The sequence below is a fragment of the Notothenia rossii genome, assembly GCF_949606895.1.
Source record: "Notothenia rossii genome assembly, chromosome: 9".
Classification (NCBI taxonomy): domain Eukaryota; kingdom Metazoa; phylum Chordata; class Actinopteri; order Perciformes; family Nototheniidae; genus Notothenia; species Notothenia rossii.
Genome location: NC_136907.1, coordinates 18,742,494 through 18,759,331, shown reverse-complemented (window position 1 = coordinate 18,759,331; position 16,838 = coordinate 18,742,494). Strand labels below are relative to the sequence as shown.

Sequence of the window (16,838 nt, the reverse complement as noted above, 5' to 3'; positions counted from 1 at the left end):
CCCAGTATGCCCACCTGAGACAGAGTGGAGTTCCTATTCATCAGCCCTTTGGTCTTCTTGAAGCCAGGATCGCCTTCTGCTATCACATCCATCGTCTTCTTCCGATGAACTCCAGAGCATCCAGACCGCCAGTTATCATCGTTTTCCCCTGAGAGGAGAAGGAAATACATATGAAAGAAAAATCATCATTTCCCGAAAGCTGTATGTTCTTAGCATCCATTCACCATATAAGATCATTTTCACTGATGCCATGGTCAATCCTTATCAGAAGAATCAGAAGAAGATTTATTACCAGGTAGGTTTACACGTACGAGGAGTTTGACTTGGTGTCGTGGTGCATACATAAAAGTAAAACAAGAATGCCATGGTTGAGTATTGTGAGTCCAATATCAAAAGCCCACAAAAAAAATGTATCTTTTGGGACAAATCATGTTCTGATGCAAGATAATGTGCATGCATGTGTTCCAATGGTTACACTAGGTATTAAATAAAGACACATAAACACTGTTACCTTCCCCATTCCTACTTCTATTTGTACTGTATACAACTGTTACTACTATTTCAACTCTACCATATGAAACTGGATATTTCAGATTCAAAAATATAAACTTCTCCTTCCTGAGTCCAAGAACAGTGGATATTCCTGCTTACTGTGCTCTGGACGACGCTAGTGAGCGAAGACAGCATCCCAAACGCACTTTCCACCGCCGCAGAGCCATCGCCCGGCACTCTGTCCGTCTCACTGCTGGATTCAGCTTCAGGAAGAGCAAAAAAAAAAACATTATACAAGGCTAAGACAATATGGGGAAAAGGTGGGATGTATTGTCATACAGTAAAGCCCCACCTTGCTCCTTCTGCTCTTCCTCTACTCGCGCTGAGAGTTCGGTGGGACTGGGGATTCCCAGTGATGTCTCAGCCTTCTCTATCACCTGAGTGAGGCCTTGGCCTGGATGGACAGAAGATATGTAATGATTAAAAACAGAAATGTGGCGAGTTTAAACCCTAAACATGTGATAATTAGACTACTGGCTGTAGTTCTCAGAGTAGATAACTGAAAGGACCACCATGAGCATTGTGTATATGGTGGTCTATACTCACCCACAGTGGCCACAGTAGCTGTTGCTGTAGATAAGATGGTTTTCCCCCAGCTGCCCCAGTATCCCCAGCCACCCTGAGACACCGTGGACTGACTGGGTGTCTGGGAGAGAGGAAGACGGGAAAGAAAGGGCAAAAGAAAAGGAGGAGGTGGAAAAGAAAAGACAGAGAGAAAAGTTTAAAACGAGTAAGAAATCAATTACTTCAGTGCAAAAGTGATCTTTGGTGTCTTAGATTTTGCTTTAGTAAAAGAACACTACAGCATCTTGTTTAAAACACATTTATAATACTCAGTGTAGACCCAGGAGATGACTTGAGATGGTTTTAAATCAGCCTCTCCTTTTAGAATACTTAAGTGCCCAACAGTATCTGTCCCAGACATCATTTTATTTTACGTGGCCTAGCCTCACCATAATCGTCAGGCTCAGAAAATGTTACCAAATGTTTGTCTTTTTAATGGCATATGCTCTCATACAATTAGCAAGTATTTCTAGTATAAACAATAATTATCTCACCGGTGCCTCTGCGGGCTGCTCCTCTACTTTCGGCTTCTCCTTGACTTCAGCTACTGGTTGGATTTCTGGTCTCCTCCTGGCTTTCCTCGTCGGGGCAACGTCAGTGGAGTTGTCAGGAGTGGTCGGTGAGGATATGTCAGGGGTTTCTGCAGGAGAGCCATCCTCTGTAGACATCTCTGGAGCGGTTGGAGCTTCGCTGTCTGACATCTCAATGTCTTAGTACATGCCTTTAAAGTGAAAATATAACAATTATAACATAATATTTGATGTTTAAGGAAATATCCAATCAGTCTCAATTGTTATATCAAACCACTTAATTCCAGTTGTTACTTTACAGAAAGTGTAATTCACTGTTTTTGTGAAAACACTTTCCTTCAATCAGTGATAACATACATTTCCCAGAATGCATTTCCTCAACACCCAGGGAACAGCAGTCAACTAAGCAGTCAGTTATCTGTGCAGCTGCAGAGTGTCAGTTCAAAGTTCATTCTGGGATTTATTTCAGTCAAACTACAACAAAAGGTGTCCACATTAAGTGGTAAGTACAGTATCTCTTTGCATGCTAATACACATCAGGAATAAGAATCGATGTTATAATGTGTATAATATGAAGCTTACATTCAGTGACATATTCCTTGGACAATTAGCAATATGGTTGTATTAGTTAAATTGCTATTAATGCTTTACATTGAGATGCTAATATGTTATGTTAAGTAATGTATATAAGTACAGTCCATTTAATGTCTATTTGACAGAATGACTAGAAGAAGCGCACGTTTAAAACATATAACGCTGTTTGTATAACTATAAACACATACTTTAGTGGAAAAACAACACACATTGATTCACTTTAGCTACTAACTCACCTTGTTGCTGTCAGTGTTTTGATGCTAGCAGTTAACCCCAGCCTGCTCACCGTTTCCTTCCCCAAATCAACAGCACGATAGGTCTGCCTCTTATATTTCAGTTTGCACCTGTCTTTCTGCACCTTTAACGCCTTTTAGTTTTTCCGTAAACAGTTATTGCTTCAGGGTTTCTCGTTATTTTTGTCCACAAGGATTAGCCACGTCACATTTTGTTTTTACTGACCAGTAACTGACAGTTAGACAAAATGAGAAGAATAGCTTCCGGCTGACTTTTCAAAACAAAAGTTGGTGGTTAAAAACAGAGGTCAAAGGGTCCGTGTAAGTATTCTTGTAAAGCGATTCCATCCAACGAAACAGATTGAAAGACATCTTCATATCAAAATATGTAAAAGATGTCCTCTTTTTATTTTATTTCATAGAATGAGATATTTACTAAAATGCCTCTTTCCTTCAACATATTATTTTATTTTCCAAGCGTTGGAGGTGTAAAGATTTTATTTTGAAGAAAGTCAAACCGTAATGCCGGTCATTGCATAAATTAGTTTGATGCAAGAAACTACTAAAATACAGTCAAATCAAAACAGTACTTCCGGAACGGTATTTTTTCACAACAAAATTACAGTAAGGAAAAAATGCTCAAGGCACAAGGCATTAATGTGTATTAGTTGTATATTCATTTATTCTCGAAAAAATGCTAACAATGTGCACTATCCTCAAAACGTTTAACTTGATGGCAAATACAAATGGATTACAGTCTTATATGAACATGTTATCATTATTAATTATTAGTAGTTATCATAACACAAGCTGTACTTCCGCATGTCATCTTTCCACTAGCAGGTACAATCATGGATGTATAATAAGAAAAATCCTATCACCCACCTTCTCCTGCTGCATCTTGGGAGAATTGCCAACAATTTAGCCACACCCACTCCCTCTTACTTGAAGCAGGAAGTAGACGGACCGGACAGGCAGCTCGTGTCTGCTTTGTTCTAACAATTGCGTGTTAAAACTGACTAACATACTTTAAAACTAAAAGGAATATATTCCAGTTATTTTTTTGGATGTCTATGTCGTTCGAGGATTAGTTGGTTTGGTCGCTGTCCGAGCAGCAGGTGGGAAACATTGTGAATGTTGTCAGTTTAGGTTCTTGTGAATTTGGTGATTCTGTTTAAGGTTTTTCCTTCAGTTAAATGCACTAAATACACACATAGTATTCCAGCTGAGCTTGACATACTGTTGTTGTTAGTTTATAATACAGTTATCAAGTGATTGTTTACCCTACTATTCCTCTCACATAACACCAAAGCATACATGTACCGTAGGCCTATGTACGGCAATACTACGCTGAGTTATGATATAATAGTGATACGTCTCCTATGTTATCACCCTATACACGACTGTGCTCCCTAGACATCATCTTAATCAAATTATTTTTAGTTTAAAATAAAGAAAATTAAATCTAATTAGATATCTAAATATTATTGTAGTTAAAAATGGTGATGGAAAAAGCAAAGGCAACAAATGAGTGGTAATTATTGAAGAAGAAAAAAATGTCTGTCTTTTTATATCATAAAGTTTTGGCCTTGAACGTCTAGATGTTAATATTTGGTTTACATTTGTCCCTAAAAAGGGAATAGGCCTACATGAAAGAAGATGTTGTGAAAATCCATATGTCCATATGTTAACATACTGAACTGTAGAAAGATGAAATGTCAATGATGGATTCTATAAAGATTGTTCTAATATGGACATGACTCTTATGAAGACACAAAAAAGTAAGTGTTTAAAACCCTGTGTTGCTGCGTGAAACATAACCGTAGAGTCTTCCTGTTTTGCAGGTTCTTCTCATCTAAATGTGAGCTGAAGCTCTAACTCTTTCCGACATGTTGCCACCTCAGAGACGCCACCTGTCTCACCTGCTTCTCACAGTCCTGCTCTTTGGTGGCTGGGCAGCAGACGGAGCTCAGAATGGGTCAGAAGCGGAAGCGGAGGCGGTGCCGGTGGCGGTGCCGGTGCCCCTCATGCGTCTGGTCATCCTCTCCAGCGGGGACATTGTGGTGAATGAGGGAACCACCGCGCTGATAGAGTGTAATGTGACCGGAGGCTACAATGACACCAAGTGGTTCAACTCTAATGGACCTCTGCTGGGTAAGGACTGAGGAGAGGGGAGGACATGCTGTGCTGAGAAAGAGTTCATGAAGAACATTGAGTTCTTTAGACCCATAGTTGTTTTTTATATTTAAAAAAAGAAAAAAATACACTCCATCTTCTTGTGTTTTTTATCAAGACCTGAAATCTGTCATTACTGCCTGCCTCATCCTTAATGTGCATGTGCATTGTTCTGAAACTGTTTTTTCAACAGAGATTTGTCAAAAACCCTACTATGTCAACAACATACTTACTTAACACTACGCTGGAGAAGCATTGAAATCTATAATCAAACCAGTATGCAGATCAAATTCAAATTGGTGATACAGGGTCCCACAATTTAATGAAGTTAGACTCAATCACTCTTTCTTTGCACCAGCCAATCCTTAAATTGAATGCAGTCAATTCACGGTCAAATGTATGTTAAAGATTCTCGAACATATTATGCTCTGTCATTGTAATGTTATGTTAAATCAAGAACAATGTCAAGCTTGCTCTGACAATAATGTATTATCGTATCGTGAACCACTTTTTTCTTAATCCGGTGTACTTATTTAAATGATATTGAGAAATGAGTCCTTATGGGGTTTGTTGACCTATGTAAATGTTTGATGCTGTGTTACTACAGTGAAGGGGATGAGCTGTTAAAATCAGTTCACATTTCTTTCCAAATCAAGGTTTTAGAGTTTTTTTGGTAAAAAAAAAAACCTTGTCTTTTGTGTTCCGCCTTCAGGTGAAAAATGGCAGATTCAGGAGAATGGAGCTCTGAACATCACTTTGGTCTCCTTCAATGATCGTGGCCGCTTCACCTGCGTCACCACCAGTTGGACAGGCGAGACTAAAAACTACACCGTAACTATTCGTGTTGCCCACAACAGCAGTGGCCTGGGCCTGTACTTCGTCATCGTCTGCCTGGTGGCCTTCGCCATCACCGTGCCCCTCAACATAGCACGTCTTTGCATGGTCAGCAGCCACCTTAGGAAGACCGAGAGAGCCATCAACGAGTTCTTCCGCACCGAGGGCGCAGAGAAGCTGCAGAAGGCGTTGGAGGTCGCCAAGCACATTCCCATCATCACGTCCGCCAAGACGCTGGAGCTCGCCAAGGTCACGCAGTACAAGACCATGGAGTTCGCTCGGCACATGGAGGATCTGGCTCGAAGCGTTCCTTTGCCGCCGCTCATCCTCAACTGCCGCACGTTCTCAGAGGAAGTCGTGGACACGGGGAACAAAGGGGCTCAGGGTGAGACATCGTTGTCTGTGATCAGACCAGATCTAGGCCATGAGGAGGAGGAGGTTTGCCAGGCACTACTGTCAAGTGGACGCCACACTGAAGGTGACTTGGATGTCAAAGTTTCGATCCACACAGTTTCTGATGAGGATGCTGAGATGGGCCTACGTTTGCCTGGCTCACGAACAAGTGTGTCCTATGAGAGCAACATATAGGCATAGCTCTTAGATCGGTCAGAAATAAAACACATCTTCGGAAGTGTTAGCTGTCCAAATGCAATGGTTTAGAATACATTTGAAAAAGAAGAAACATGAGCAAATTGGGTTGAAAATTGGGGTTTGTTATCATTAAGATTTAGTGAGTCTGGTTTTGCTTGTTGAAAGAACTGCTCTAGCATTTTTTCTGTCTGTTTTCCACTTTGTTTTCTGTGAGATGGGCATCCTCACTACAAAGGATTTTATACAATATGACTACAACTGTGGCGAACCAAATATCTGCTGAGTCATGTTCATCCTCCCTTCTGCATGAAAGTATTTCCATGCAGGGATGACATTTGACTAGAGTCATTTGCCACATTATTAATACTACATGCTTTACCAGTGATTTTCAACAGGTCAAATGTTCAGAAACCAAAAAGCTGTTTCAGAACTAATTCTTGTAAACTCCATCAACATAGCTCAGAATTTGACAATATATAGCTTCATCGTTTATGTTTCAGGACAAAAAGTTGTAATAAAATATTGTCATTTCATTGTGTTGATTGTTTTCATGTCACTGCTTCCTGTCAATCATCTGACACTCACTGTAAGAAGTGGAAGACTTAGAAATGATGCCTCAATAACAACAAGTCCCTTTGACGTGGATGTTTCAAAGGCAACCGAGGAACTGGAATGTACAAGTGATTACACGGCTTCAATGTCTAATGAAATGGAAAATGTTTGAAACATTACCATGCAGGTGTAATCTATCATATTTTGATAAATGCATGCCTGTATAAGTCAGGGACTCTTTTTCTTGATGATGGTGGTGCAGCGTTTCCTCTGCATTGCTCATTTTGGACATGTTCTTAAGTAGTTTCCATGTGTAATGATAAGAACACAGTTTGTCCATATACTGGGTAAGGTGCCTCCTCATACAAATGTGTCCTCAATAACAACGGCACCTCTACATGGGCTCAAAGGCTCAAGAAACTGAAATTTGTTTCAGTAAAATTAGACTATGAAGATGTTTATAATGAGCTTGTTTATGCTTTGGAAGTTAAAGACAAAATAGTCATTTAAAAAAATGACATTGTGCTTGTAGAAGTGGTTGATAAGTTTTATAACAAACAACAATGTTTTAGCCATAGACACCTCTCCACAGATGTGTTCCTGTATCTCGGGAGTAAAACATGTATATCAGTTACGTGGATGGAACAAGAGTTTGGACGATTTGTGTTTTGTCATACTGTTTATTGGTTGTGATATTCTTTTTCCGAGACTTGGAATTGTTTATGTGCTGTTGTTGATGTGAAGGTGTAATCATTTAAAGATGTTTAGATGTGTAAAATGGGTGCTGAAAAGGTCATTTGCAGGGATCCAAAGCAACAGTTTCCTATAAGTAATAATCATTAACTAAATGCAATAAAAAACATCCAAATGTTAGTCTGGTGGTTATTTCTGCCCGTTCAGGTAACACTGCAAATAACCCACTGGGGGGGGATGTTGGGTAAAAGTTCACTTTCACAATCATCAGCTATAATAATATTGGCTCATTCACCACCCAAAAAGCTCCTGAAAGGTCATTTTGCACATAATGTGCGATATCTTTGTTAAAGAGACAGCAGAAGAGTGATTTAATGACCAGAGTTATGGGACCTGTTTGGCAGAATCATCGAAAGTAGTTGGACAATCTGAAACTGTTGTACATCTTAGTTTGACAGATGTCATAAAAGGGATAAAGCTAGAAAATGCCAGTGTAATATTTGTAATATACACAGTCCAATGTATACCAGAGCATCATTATTTATTTATATACACACAAACTTGAAGATACACATTTATTTCCCTAAATATTTCCCTTAAGCAACTGCTTGCTCCAACACTGTATGTACATGTATGGCTTTTTTGGGCAATTGCACTGGAAGAAATCATGACTTTTCTTTAGGTGTCATTTATCTGCAATAACACACTACCAATTAGCATATTATTTAATTACCCCTCTTATTAGAACATGATATACTGATGCTTTATTTAGCTCATCCTGTACACAGCTGCTGTACTCGCAGTACTTTCTGAGAGGTTAATCTCTTAGAAAACAGCTATCAGTCTGTCCTACCTGAACATCAGGTTGGAGAGCAGCCACAATAACAATAACCTTGGGCCTGTGTTGAATACCTCAACAAATCCATCCTTCTTCCCTTTCCTGTCCTCTCTGGAGGGAAGCTTATCTAAATAGAATTGATTGGTCAGAGCGATCATTCATCATGCCGAGCCAAAGCAGACATTCAAATAGAAGGGGGAGAAAGATTTTAGGGATAGGATATTTCTATTGGTCTCTGTCATCAAAGTTAACCAATGCACCAGTCTAAAAAGGACTGAAGGTGCATATGGATGTGTGTGTGTGTTAGAGTAAATATAAAGAAGAATATAAAATAGATTAAGTAGCTTGAAGGACATATTTATAGCAACTTGTTTGTTAATTTGCAACTTGAGTGTGTTTAAATGCAAGACAGGGGCTTCCAGAAACTGGATGTGTCTTGTAGATAAATGAATACAACCTGTGCATGCAGTACATTTTGAATTTAAATTTAAATTGCTCATAAACCTAGGTCATAAAAAACTGTGGTTGATTACATTTGATTTTCAATCACCCTGAAGGAACGAGAAGAGCCAAGGACAGCAGATGATGAATTAATGACACAATGAGAATAGTGCTTGTCATTACTGTTCATAGACAAGAGGACACGGTGTAGATCCTGCAATAGTGATTAGTTTGGCTGTTCTGGCGGTGTGTGCGTATGAGTGTGCGTTCACTTTAGTGATTTCTTGGCATGTTCCCAAACACAATGTTCCCTTTCTTCGCTTAGAGCTGGATTGTCTTGTAGACTGAAGGACAAACAAACACTCCAAAGTTTTCTTTTCTCTGTAACAGCAACAGATAAATTGCTTTACTATCGTTGCAGAAGATTGGTCCATCTTTAGAATCTAAGTCTTCACCTTCGCAAAAGCTCAACTTCCCTGATAGAAAGCACTCCCAAAAGTACATTTTGAAAAGTGCTCAATAAATAAAGTGTACATTCTCAGGTATGTTTTGGTTTAACATAGAAATAGCTTAAATCAAAGTGTTTGCTTTCAGTGAGCAACCTATTTACGACCAATGTAGGTTTCAAGCTTGTTTGTCCTTATTTTTAGATAACCTCCACCAAAAATGTGGACCCACGAAGAGTCCATCGAGGTCGAGCAGCACATGTGCCAACAATAGGGCAGAGGCACTGTGGCTGACCTGATTCTCTGCAGGGTCTCGCAGCTACAAACAGCCTGCTGTCAAGCACTAATGGGAAATAATGGGTGAAGCAGCATCACAGTGGCAGGCTGGGCTGCTGGGGACCGGGTGGAGGTATTGGGGTCACGTCCTCTCATGGCTCCTTGGATATTAGACAGATATTTAACGCACAGACAGAAAACATCAGGAGGGAGAGTGGCGAGCAATGATGTCGCCCAAATTAGGTCGCATGGAAAGGTTCTGACTACGAGGAAGTCAGTGTGAGATGAGTGTGTCTTTAAAGCCCTGAAGGAAGTTGGAGGTCAAACATTGGACCACTGCAGCCTGAGATTGTTTGGGAAACATAATCATCACTATGCAACTTGAAGGCTTCTGGTTAGGTCTGGGTGGTTATTTCCCAGCCATTTTCCTTCCTTTCAGCACATGTCATGCTACAAAACCTAGAGAGACAAATAAAATCTTCTCATCTTGGATTGTGGCCACTTTTTGAGTGCACAGACAAACATACCTAGGTACATGGACCTAGGTAGTTATTCTCTCATTTTGCTCAAATTAACATTTCCAACATGCATGTTAAATGATAGGACTTTTTTCTTACTTTAATGAAAGAGTAGTCAACTGTACAACTGCTATGTACAGAAATATATCTCCATGGCACAATGTCCGTTGCCATGCCTTTAAGTAAATAGTCTCTAACTAGCTCACAATAATTCAGAAAATACTTGACACACTATCTTGCAAGGGCCTATGTGTAAGGCTTATTTTTTTGTCACCATACACTATATTCTAACATCAACTATTTAAAGTTATTGGCAGAATATTAATTACCCACTGTGATCCTGAGCTCCGACTTCCTCCTCAACGTTGATTTTGAATAAATAGAAGTCAGAAAACTCAAACAAAAATACGTTGTTGAAGTGTTCCAGAGTTCAGTGGAAATAATTCAAGACTATGAAACAGCTAATTGGCTTTATGGTGAAGTAATAGATTCAGAAAAACAAATCCACTTTTAATGGAAGAAACATCACTTTTGCATCTGTTGCATGTCAAAACAATACGTGCTTTCCTATTTTTATTGAAATACAAACAGATTAAAAATAAAACACAGGCTTATATTATGAAGAGACAAAGGATAAATTAGAAATGAGTTACTTATCAAGTGCCATAGTCCCTAAATGTATTTAAAAAACCATTAGTGTTCTGCAAATGGTAAAAAAAACATTTTTCAGGAATAACATACCCTATTGTACAGACATTGTGGATCTATTTTAGAAAAGTTATTATCAATTTTAAAACATTGCGGATAATAGAAGTTCATTTTGATCCAACCCTCGATGTCACTCACTTCCCTCTCTAAAAGGCAGGGATAGCTTTATTTTCTGAGCCCACTGTGTTTGTTTGTTTGTTTGTTTGTCTGAATCAAAAGCTTAAGGTATTAATACAAAAACTTTTTCTTCCAACTTCAGAAAGTCAAAAGACAATAGAAACTTGAGCAGGAAATTGCCTCCACTCTGGAGTCCAGGTTTGCTCTTTCCACTGAGAGCAATCCGACTCAGAAATGAACAAAGAAACCCTGCTGCAGCTTTTAATTTGTTGCGTTATGTGAGTCAGACCATGATTAAGTGCCTTCAATTATGGCTCTGGGTTCTGTAGAAATTGCCTCAAAGGTCCTTCATTTTCATTATCTTTTTTGAGTTCAAACACAAAAGGCAATTGTGTATGTATAGCCTACTGTATATTTTTGTGAAGGTCCTCTGCTTAAGCCTGCAATTCAAAATGTTCATTAAATATATCAAGCGGCTATTTTTCGATTTTGGCCTTGATCCAGACAAAGTCTGGCCTTTCATTGTGTTCATTTTTTTAATATTCAAACAGCCCATGCCATTTTATTTACAACCTACAGACTTCACATCCTGTTCACCTACAGCTTCCAGTCTCCTGTGCCTAACTTCAACCAAGTGCCTAAACATACAGGACTGTCTCAGAAAATTAGAATATTGTGATAAAGTTCTTTATTTTCTGTAATGCAATTAAAAAAACAAAAATGTCATACATTCTGGATTCATTACAAATCAACTGAAATATTGCAAGCCTTTTATTATTTTAATATTGCTGATTATGGCATACAGCTTAAGAAAACTCAAATATCCTATCTCTAAATATTAGAATATCATGAAAAAGTATACTAGTAGGGTGTTCAACGAATCACTTGAATCGTCTAATTAACTCGAAACACCTGCAAGGGTTTCCTGAGCCTTGAAAAACACTCAGCTTGGTTCAGTAAACTAAATCACAAGTATGGGGAAGACTGCTGATCTGACTGCTGTCCAGAGGACCGTCATTGACACCCTCCATCAGGAGGGTAAGACACAAAAAGAAATTTCTCAAAGAGCAAGCTGTTCACAGAGTGCAGTTTCAAAGCACATCCACAAAAAGTCTGTTGGAAGGGGGAAATGTGGCAGGAAACGCTGCACAACCAAGAGAGATGACCGCAGCCTTAACAGCATTGTGAAGAAGAGTCGCTTCCAGAATTTGGGGGAGCTTCAAAGACAGTGGACTGAAGCTGGAGTCCAGGTATCAAAAGTCAAATCCAGTGTGAAGTTCCCACAGTCAGCGATGGTTTGGGGAGCCATGTCAGCTGCTGGTGTTGGTCCACTGTGTTTCATCAAGCCCAGAGTAAATGCAGCTGTGTACCAAGAGATTTTAGAGCACTACATGCTTCCGTCTGCTGAAAAGCTCTATGGAGATGAGGAATTCATTTTCCAGCATGATGTGGCACCTGCCCACAGTGCCAAAACCACCAGTAACTGGTGTACTGACCATGGCATTACTGTCCTCGATTGGCCTGCAAATTCCCCTGACCTGAACCCCATAGAGAATATGTGGGGTATTGTGAAGAAGAAGCTGAAAGACACCAGACCCAACAATGCTAATGAGCTAAAGGCCGCTATTGAAGCATCCTGGGCATCCATAACACCTCAGCAATGCCACAGGCTGATTGCCTCCATGCCACGCCGCATTGATGCAGTAATCCGTGCAAAAGGATTCCCAACCAAGTACTGAGTGCATTAATGGACATTTTCAAATGTTTGATTGTGTTTTGCTGTTATAAATCTTTTTTTTTTACTTGGTCTGAGGAACTATTCTAATTTTTTGAGATAGGATTTTTGAGTTTTCTTAAGCTGTATGCCATAATCAGCAATATTAAAATAATAAAAGGCTTGCAATATTTCAGTTGATTTGTAATGAATCCAGAATGTATGACATTTTTGTTTTTTTAATTGCATTACAGAAAATAAAGAACTTTATCACAATATTCTAATTTTCTGAGACAGTCCTGTAGCCAATAGAAAAGTTTGATAATGCAGGATCAGCTCTTGGATTAAAAAATGTGATCTTTTAGAAATAAAACACATAATTAACTGATGTATTCAGAAACAAGCTTTATGCTATATTTTTATTTGGGTACATTGACGTAGGAAAAAGGGATGTTTTTCACTGTCAATGTTTAAAAAACTTGTTTTCAGATCTCGCAGCCCAATCGTCACAACAACAATTGATCAGTTTTCCAAAACAGGTGCCTGACCATTTGAGTGTTTTCTCAACTGCCAACTTTTGTGGTTACGTTTTTGAAAAATATTGTGTTCATGAAAAGAATTATATGTGACAAAGACAAATAATCTAATCATCAATCTAATCTAAATTGCTCTTTTATCCAACCACCCAGCCTCACCGTGAAGAACCAAAGGAAGATATAATCACACAAGATTGATTCTTCCACTTCTCACTCTTTACTGAGGCTCTGCCAATGCTGGAAAGCTGGCAAGTTGCTTGCTTATTAGCAAACACTGATAAAGTAAATAAGTACATTTACAACATCCAGCTCTGTATATAACTTGTTCTGTGTTCAATAGGTCTGCAGGGTAAAAGGCTTTGTGGTGCGCTGACACTGCTTGTTCTGTAAGGGAGACAGCAGTCATCATTTGCACAAATACATAGGGTTGCTTGCAAGTAAAATGTGGTCATTCCTTTTAAACATCAAATAACATTATGATAACATGTTTTGTGTGTACTGCCATTTAGTAAGGAAATTAATTTTATAGGACATTTGGACTTTTATTTGTAGATAACATAAATATAGCCAATTCAATTTTAGGGCAAACTCGAACTAAAGTATAATGATGAAAGTCTTGGCTAATAGGAGAAAGTGTTATGAAGCCTATTTTAATTAGTTTTTCTATTGATTAGTTTAACAAACACACACGAAGATAGTGATTGCTTTGTCGCTGTGCATTTAAAATGTACTTTTAATTTACATTACATCAATTTAACAACTCACTTTTCTTTCCCCTATAGCTAAAGGACTATTCGCACTAGGAACTTGGTATCAAACTACCAAAGTTTCATTTATTGAATGACCTTTACTATTAACTGAGTAATATCTTCCCCATATTGTTTCATTTTAAAATGTTCAATATGTACGTTTGTATTGAATGTCTTTTATTTAGTATAAATACTTAAATTCAGACAACCTTGTTATTATTAATATAGAGTGGGAGTTTTTGGTTTATTTTTCCCATTAAATACTGTTGTCTCACCTTTTCAATGCTTACAAAGTTCTCAATCTACACTTGTATCCCTACTGAGGAGAAAACTAACTGACTGTATAAAGCAAGATCACAAATATAATCTCAAATTCATTGGAACAAGTTAATTTCCATCACTGCAGTGAGTATTTTTCCGTCGCACATATGCGTCCTGATGCTTTCAAAGACAAACTTCACACAGCAGTGGATGAGCAAACAAGATTCTGCCCTTGTTGTCATTTGGCTGGCAGTAACGGCTCTGTGGGCTTCATTTGGCAGGATGGTTGAATTAGATGAGACGGCCTCGCCTGCGCTGCACGGCTCAACTTTGTGGCTTTTGGGTTAAAGATTGTTTCACAGCACAGACTCAGACAGATTTACTGAGTAGCAGACACACTATAAATATGCAGTAATGAAACTCGTGAAATATTTATTGATCAGCTTCTTCCTCAATCTTTTCACGGACAGGTAGGATGTGCTACTCAGTGAAATAAGACTGAAAGTTACTGTGTAACATAACTGTAATGACTGCAAGTTACTGAAGCTACTATTCAAATTCGAGATTTTAGCTCTGTTCTTTTTTTATTTACATAAATCAGTCCAAGATGAGCTGTCAGCGGGAGTCGCAGGCTACAGAGCATTATTTAAGGACTTGCCAACATCCAACATGAGCTCCATACAGGCTGCATAGCAATAACATTCATTCAGTTTTATATAGGTCATGGCAACTGGCATGTCAATTATACAGTCAATCTTCAAATACATGACAAACTGCAAACACGTTTACCAAGTGTGAACGTTTGCAGTGGCATCACATAAATAAACCAACTGTTGTTTGAGTTTACACTTCTTTTCCAGGATTCCAGGAAGCTATAGTGTATTAGATAGTCAGGTAAAGTCAGATGAGATTTGTATAGTTTTGTCTTTGTATTGCAATACTTCCTGAGTTTAACATCAAACAATGACTGTTGGGTAATAATTATGTCTTAATATTTGTGACTTAACAGTGATGTGACTTGTGGCATTTTGTTACACAGTCCCTTAATTTAAACACTTGGCAAACAATAAACTGACTGATATGTGTTTCACTGCAGACTGAGGGCAGAAAGAAACCCTTAAACAAACAGGAAGTGAATTTGGCTGCAGGACAGACCTGACACAGCAAGCAAAATGCAGCAAGGAAGCTTATGTTGTTTTTTGTTGCAAAATATTAACAAATGTAGTTTTAAAAATAATTTAAGGTTAAGGTTAAGAGAGCAACAATTCCTACACGATTCTTCTAATGTTGATGCACATTGAAGCTGAACATTAGCATCATTATTTTCTATAATATATCTTTGCATGGCAGTCACAGTAGGCTATAGGTAATGTTATGTAAATACAATGGATGTGTTAAGGTATGGTCATGTTTAATATATCTGCTCAAAATTAAAGGTGGAATTTTTGAGCTAAGATATTCAGCAATGTGCCAACAAAGGCTGTGAAGAGTAGAAGACTGCTGGTGTACTCGGCTTTATAACAAATGATAAGCTTCAATATGTGGACATGAGGACTCACTTGATGCTTTGATTAGTATAATAGAATATCTTCACAGTTACAAGATCTCAACCCAGCCTGACACATAAGAGACTTTGAACCAGTATGTCAGACAAAGCTCTCCACATTCATCATCATCAAAATCCCAAAAGATGGAGAACATTATTTTTTCTATCCCTCCAGTAGAAGCATTACAGCTGTTATGGAGGCTTGTGGTGTCCTACATTAACCAATAAACGATATGTATTTGTAACTAGAGAATGCAATTCCTGAAGAAATTGCTAGTGGGAATGCATTATGCTGAAATATAATGTGTAAGAAGAAAGTGAATAATCAGGAATATTTGGATGACTGAATGGTTTCCATATGAATGAATATTAAGTGAAAAAATAGTAGGAAAAGTTGAAAATGCAAAAATAACTGGTGAAATAGTAACATTTGGCAAATTTTATTTTCAAAAACCAGAACATGGGGGAAAAAAACTATATAAAACGTTTCAAATCAATTACTAACAAATTATATTCAGTAAAAACACGAGTGAAAATCTGTCAAACAATACATGAAAAAAACTATATTAAAACTGTTTGAATAAATTACTAACAAATATATTCTGTAAAACCACAAAGAGAAAAGGTGAATAAAAATAAAGTCAGTTTTGTGAAAGAACAAGTGATAAAAAAAACTATATACAGAAACTATTGTTCATTTGACACTTTAAAGTTCAACTGTTTAGGGAGAGATTAAGTTAGCTAGCAGCTGTTTCCTTTAATGTGTAAATTAATATCAGTTCTCACGCCAATAAACAGTCTATGAACAAACTCAAACGGTGTGTTATACTTTTAAAAAGAGTTCATTTGACACTTTAAACTTCAGGTGTTTATGGATACATGAATTTACCTAGCAGTAGTCAGAGCAGAATAAATCTCCCGGGCTTGGTGTGACGCATCTGCTAATATTGATGCGTTCAAGGACACTCAGAAATGCTAAAGTTACCGATGAAGAGCGCTGGAAAAGAGACTAAATTAGAGTATTTTTTGTATTTATGTTATATATTTGTTTAATAATATAATTTGTTCACAGTGTACAAATGTGAGTGGTCAGGATCCATTATGAAAAACACCGTCATGCATAAAGACTGACATGCAGAAAGAGCCTTGAACCATGTCAGTTGGAGTGATGACATCATCGTGTTCCATTACACAGGTGTTTGTATTTGAGCTAATGAGGCGTCCAGAGATAAAAAGTTTCCATTGTTCTGGATGAGAGATAAACCTCTTACATGTGAACGTTTTGTGGAAGAACCGTAACAGATATCTGTGAAATTTCAAAACGTGAAGCATGTCAAGGAAGTTGAGTATCTGAAGTGTAATTTTTGTGT

General features: G+C 38.1%; 3 protein-coding genes across 4 annotated transcripts in view; 1 reads left to right on the top strand and 2 right to left on the bottom strand.

Moving 5' to 3' along the window:
* LOC307018360 (protein FAM114A2-like) overlaps positions 1–2,724 on the bottom strand; it is a 5,065-nt gene extending 2,341 nt beyond the window's left edge. The window contains 7 exon segments of the mRNA XM_079648591.1: positions 15–100; positions 103–148; positions 652–755; positions 845–946; positions 1,099–1,198; positions 1,611–1,837; positions 2,477–2,724. Of these exon segments, the coding sequence (XP_079504717.1) occupies positions 15–100; positions 103–148; positions 652–755; positions 845–946; positions 1,099–1,198; positions 1,611–1,817 (645 nt within the window). The 5' untranslated portion in view covers positions 1,818–1,837; positions 2,477–2,724.
* Positions 1–16,838, bottom strand: part of LOC307017776 (uncharacterized protein) — a 307,460-nt gene that overhangs the window by 74,089 nt on the left and 216,533 nt on the right. The gene's annotated exons all lie outside the window — the stretch shown is intronic.
* LOC307017601 (microfibrillar-associated protein 3-like) lies at positions 2,031–7,498 on the top strand. 2 transcript variants are annotated; one of them, XM_079647220.1, is made up of 3 exons: positions 2,031–2,148; positions 4,318–4,627; positions 5,361–7,498. In XM_079647220.1, exons 2-3 carry the CDS (start codon positions 4,363–4,365, stop codon positions 6,068–6,070), a joined length of 975 nt encoding a protein of 324 aa, XP_079503346.1. In that variant the 5' UTR covers positions 2,031–2,148; positions 4,318–4,362; the 3' UTR covers positions 6,071–7,498. The 2 variants fall into 2 exon arrangements, with proteins under 2 accessions (XP_079503346.1, XP_079503345.1); XM_079647219.1 differs by lacking the exon at positions 2,031–2,148 and adding an exon at positions 3,387–3,591.

Bases quoted from the DNA above. Each gene is read 5' to 3' on its own strand.
- LOC307017601 (XM_079647220.1), top strand. From the start codon at position 4,363: ATGTTGCCACCTCAGAGACGCCACCTGTCTCACCTGCTTCTCACAGTC. The intron at 4,628-5,360 runs GTAAGGACTGAG...TTCCGCCTTCAG, and splicing joins CTCTAATGGACCTCTGCTGG to GTGAAAAATGGCAGATTCAG.